The sequence below is a fragment of the Pteropus vampyrus genome, unplaced genomic scaffold (genome assembly GCF_000151845.1).
Source record: "Pteropus vampyrus isolate Shadow unplaced genomic scaffold, Pvam_2.0 Scaffold124, whole genome shotgun sequence".
Classification (NCBI taxonomy): domain Eukaryota; kingdom Metazoa; phylum Chordata; class Mammalia; order Chiroptera; family Pteropodidae; genus Pteropus; species Pteropus vampyrus.
The window spans coordinates 1,109,520-1,114,544 of NW_011888905.1; the positions used below are offsets into that span (position 1 = coordinate 1,109,520).

Genomic DNA, 5,025 nt, shown 5'->3' on the forward strand with positions numbered 1-5,025 from the left:
CCAAGCCAAAGATGTCTGGAGATCGGTCCCAGTGGAAGTAATGCTTTTCTCTGTCTCTGCTCATGCTGGGAGCAAGGTGTCTTGTCTCTCAAATTGGGGGCTTCCATGGCAGGAGCTGTGCCTTCCTCCTTCAGACTAGGGGCTCCCTGAAAGTGAAGGGTATGTGTTCTGCTCCCATGTCTGTCTCCAGCCCTTGTACTAGGACTCCGCAGGCTCACAATTGGGGCGAGGACTCAGACACCCCAGAGTATTGCCTTCCTGACTGTTGGTCACTCTTAGACTGGGTGCTGTGCCTCTGGGGGTCCCAGACACTGCCTCCCCAGGTCCCGATGTAAGATGTGGACAGGGAGCCATCTCTATACCCAACTGTCCTTGAGGACCTGCTCCCTGCGGGGGGACCTGTGTCTTTCCATCAGTATTTGGTAGTTAAAGATCTGACACCTTCAAGTTGAAGGTTCTGGAAATCCCTGTGAGGGCTCTTGAAGGCATTTGGTTAACTGGAGCAGATCAATCTGTTGGATTCAGAGAATGTCGGTCATCTCTGCTCTGCTAACGAGCTGACCAGAAATGAAAACATACTTGGCAGACCAATATGGAAGAGACAGCTTTGGAACTGGAAGAGACAAGGAAGGCACGGGCTACTGACGGCGAGGCAGACGAGGAGATGCAGAGAGGGGAGCCCTCCTCGAAGCCACACGGCCAAGCCAGAGGACCTGACCAGGACTCTAGGTGACAAGCTGAGCGTCCCCCAAGCCTCCTTCAGGCGAATGGCAAAGGTCTGAGAGCACGTGCTCGGAGCTGGGGCAGGACTTCAGGGCCGCCACTGCCTCTGTGAGGTCGGCCTGGGCCCCTGCGGGGAGGCGGCTCACCTCGGAAGCAGTAGACGTTGAAGCGGCTGTGTTTGTTGGGGAAGCCGGTCTGGTTGGGGAAGAGGAAGAGGGTCTTGACACCAGGCAGGCCCCCACCGCAGCGCTGGCTGGGTGTGACGATGGGGTAGCGCACACTGCCATCGGCCAGCCAGCCTGGGCTGCAGCGGTCCAAGCCACCATCCCAGGCGGCGTACAGCTGGCCCGTGGTGGCGATCTCTGCACCCCGCTCCCGGCAGTATGCCTGAGCCTCTTCCAGCGTCAGCTTGTCTGGGGGGGCACCCAGGAACAGCTCTCCTGGGGGGAGGAGGAGGCTGGGTTACCAGAAAGCTGGTAGCCCTGCCGCCCTGGGTTCCCACGGGGACCCTGGGCAAGCTTCTCTAGGCCTCAGTGTCACCTGTGACATGGAGTCAACTGCCCTACTTCATAGGATCAGAGTCTGCATAGAACCTCAGGATGAATACTATTGCTCAGAGGAAACTGGCCCAACTTCTTCATGCTGCAAGGGTGGAAACTGAGGCCCAGAGATGCCAAGAGGCAGAGAGGGCTGCACAGCAGGCAGCAGCAGAATCAACACACAAGCTCAGTCTCCCACCACCTGCCTGAGGCTTTGGTCATGAACTCCACTCGGTGACAGTGTTTAGAGGGAGGGACACCAATGGTTTTCTTGGCACTGGCTGTCCCCTTAATCACACAGTGGGCAATAAGGCCCAGCAGAGGCCCCGGGAGGACCCATGGGTGGCACCGGAGAAGGGCTCATGCCCCGGGGGGCCCCTCGCCCAGTCACCGTTAAGGTCCTCAGCGTAGCAGTAGACGTCATAGAGGTCATCCGGGTCTACCACTCCATAGTTGCGGACGCCAGGGAAGCCATCCATGTCCCCGTAGCAGGCCTCTCGCGGGGTCTGGATGGGGTACCTGGGGAGGAGCGCAGACGCCCTCACCCGGGAGCCAGCCCACGGAGACGCTCCCGAATCACGTTGCCTTTCCATGTGGCCCGTTGTCCTCGCAGCTCTGCAGGGTCCTCCCCGCCCTCCGCAGACCAGCCCCATTCCCCAGGGGGCGCTAGGAGCCTGCGCGCGGCCCCGCCCACCTCACGGTCTGGTCGGACAGCCAGCCGGCGTCGCACTGCTCGTAGCCCCCCAGGTAGGCTGCGTAGAGCTGCTCCGGGGCTGCGATGCGGGCGCCGATGCGGGTGCAGGCCTCCTGGGCGCCCGCGAAGGAGAAGGCATAGCGGGCAGAGCCCTCCCGGTAGAGAAAGACGACCCCTGAGGGGCAGGGAGGGGTCCTGAGGTGCGGTCGCGCGGCGCGCTGACCTCCCTCCGCGCGCCGGGTCAGTGCGCGCCCCGCTCGCTCTGCAGCCCCAGGGGCTGGAGCGAGACGGCGGGAGCCGGACGCCCCGCGCCTGGAGCACCGACTGCCCCGCCTCCGGAGCTGACGCGGCGACGCCCTGTCACCCCCTCTCCAGCTCGGTCGGTGCCTTCCAGGTGCGCGTGCTCTCCCCTCAGACTGCGGGCTCCCTGAGGGCTGGGGTCCTCCCCTCCCCCTCTCTCGGAAACTCTGTCCCTGCCCTCTCACCTTTGACCTTGACCTCCACAGCGTCGCTGCTGTCATCTATGCCGTGCTGGACCTCGCAGCGGTAGATGCCCGAGTCGTTGGGCCGCAGCTCGCTCAGCGCCAGGGACACGTCGGTGAGCGACGCGGGGTAGGCGGGCAGCGCCACGCGGAACCGGTAGGCCTCGCTCACCTTGACGCGCAGCCCGCGCGCCACCAGCACCTCGGCCTCCCGGCCCCCGGACAGGAAGGTCCACTTGACCCGCGGGGAGCCCAGCACCGCCCGGCGGCTCGGCGGCGGCCTCAGGTAGTGGACGTGGCACGGGATGGTGAGGGCGCCGCCCAGCACGCCCTGCAGCGGCGCGGCGCCGGCGATGCGCACGCGGAAGGCCCGGTCCTCTGTGGGCGAGCGGGCGGCTGGAGCTCCCGCCCCGGTGGCCAAGCCCCGCCCCGAGAACCCGGGCCCGGCCCCCAGCGTCCTGCGAGCCCACCTCTAGGCGCCAAGACCGGCCCCCAGGGTCCCAGTACCACCCCAGGGTCCCTGGGCCCCACCCCCTGGGTCCCACGGCCCTGTTCCCTTCGGACTCGCCAGCGGGATTTCTCCCAACTCTGCCTCTGTTCTTCCTCCCAGCCCCGCATCCTGTCCCCAGGCCCCACCCCGGAGCCTGGCAGCCCTGCCCCAGGTTTCCGGTCCCACCAGGGGCCCACGACTCACCCCTTGTTTCCAAGGGTCCGAGCCCAGCCCCTTCCCCATGGCCCTCCCAGCTCTATCTCCTCCTCCTGGGGCCCCCCAAGGCTGGAAGAGGTTGTTAGGGCCTAAGGAGAGGCCATTCCCTACCACAGGGCAGTGACGCTGAGGGGGTTGCTTACCTGAGCTGTCTCCTTCCAGGGTATCAGCCGAGGCCTCAGGGACTCGGGCTACGGCCAGGGCTGCCAGCAGAGGCAGGAACAGTGGGGCCATGCTGCAGGTTGAGGGGGGGCTTGAGGAGGAAAGATGGGGTCAGACGTCAGGACAGACCTCCCCCGGCCCCAGCCACATCCACACAGACGCACACGCACCCTGCCGCAGGGGCCTCTACCTCGCCACTAGCTCTGTGTCTGATCGTGTCCCCCGGCCAAGGGACTCTCCTTCAGAGCCAAGACCTGGGTCTCCGTCAGCTCGCTCGTGGCTTGAGGCAAGTCCCTTCCCCTCCCTGGGCCTTTGTTTTCTCGCTCGTAGGGAGCACCGTTACCACCGCCCCCCAGGTTGCAGTGGAGCTATGTGCTTGCTTCAGGAGTGCTCTGTGTCCTAAAATATCCTGGCAAATGCACGGCACCCAGCACACAGTAGGAGCTCAATGAATGCTTACAACGCACAGCATGAATGGTGGCTGCTCTTCGAGTCCCCTCTGCCCCTCCCAGTGCCAGATCCCTTCTTTGAACCCAGAGCCTCCTCCTCCTACAGTACCGCTCCAACCCCCCCCACTCGTCTACCCATCTAGCCTCCTCCAGGAGGGCTTCCTGGACTGAACCAGGGCAATTCACAACCGCGGAGCCCAGTCCCTCCTCGACCTCCCTCCCCCCACCGTTACTTATAAGGAAACTCTTCTCTTTACTCCCCAGCACCCTGCGCCCCCCTCTTTGGCTGCCCCCTCCTTTCTTCCTCCAGCCTTTCCTTTCTGCCTGGCACGGGCTTTTCCCACCGGATCTCCTGGCTCAGAAATCAGCTGGGACAAAGCCCCTGTCTCCGCCAGTCTGGCCTCCGTCCAGCCTCTTCCTTCCCCCACCCCAGCCCTGGGCGGGAGGTGGGGGAGTGGGGGTGGGGGTAGGGGGGTGGGTTAAGGGGGAAGGCGAGAATAAATGGGAGGGGCCGTCTCCCTCCTGCCCGTGGCTGTCAGAAGGGCTGTGAGAACCCAGAATATTCTTCCGAAGATCTCAAAGCATTTGTACGCTCCTAACGGAAAGATGGGGCTGTGACATTGAGAAACAGGGCCCAGAGAGGGACAGGGCTGACCCTGTGTCCCCAGCAAAGCCAAGTCAGACGCCAGGCCAATGCGCCCCCGCGGGGAAGGCTACAGAGCTAGTGTCCAACGTCATCGTTGAGGGTCGGGCTGGGCTTGGAAGACCACGGAGACCCAGGTCTGCCATGGACCAGACCAGGGCTGCAAGGAGGGATGAAGGTTAGACCGCAGGCATGACTTCCTAGAAATTGGGCTGTGAGCGCGGGCTGCGCACTCCCACTGCAGGCCCATTGCTCAGCCTCGATCTTCCCTGCCCTCTCAGGCTCAGCCTTCATGCATGTCCCCTCTTTCCCGAGCCTGAGCTGAGGGGAAACCCCCATCCTCCCTCAGCCCCTCCTGGGGACGCCTCCTCACCTTTGTGACCTCCCCTCCCCCACTATGGCTGACCATCCTTTCCTCAGGGTCAGAGTTGGGGAAGGAATGGCCGGGGCCAGATGCCCAGGGCGTCACTGAAGGGCCAGATCAGAGGAGCTAAGACCAGCGGTGGACATGGGGGCCCCTGGGAGGGCTGTTTTCTGGGGGGAGGGGGAACTATTTGGTGCAGGCAGGCATTGCCTTCAGGCGCTGGGGAAACCGTTGGCCATGCATCTGAGCTGTGTCAGGTCCCG

The 5,025-nt window shown here is 63.9% G+C and overlaps 1 protein-coding gene across 1 annotated transcript in view; it reads right to left on the reverse strand.

Moving 5' to 3' along the window:
* Positions 1-3,380, reverse strand: part of BCAN (brevican) — a 12,590-nt gene extending 9,210 nt beyond the window's left edge. Inside the window, exons 1-5 of the mRNA XM_011366377.1 lie at positions 3,288-3,380; positions 2,442-2,816; positions 1,957-2,131; positions 1,654-1,781; positions 870-1,163 (exon numbers count right to left, since the gene is read on the reverse strand). Of these exons, the coding sequence (XP_011364679.1) occupies positions 870-1,163; positions 1,654-1,781; positions 1,957-2,131; positions 2,442-2,816; positions 3,288-3,378 (1,063 nt within the window). The 5' untranslated portion in view covers positions 3,379-3,380. The remainder of the gene's footprint in view (positions 1-869; positions 1,164-1,653; positions 1,782-1,956; positions 2,132-2,441; positions 2,817-3,287) is intronic.
* Positions 3,381-5,025: the final 1,645 nt, after the last annotated feature.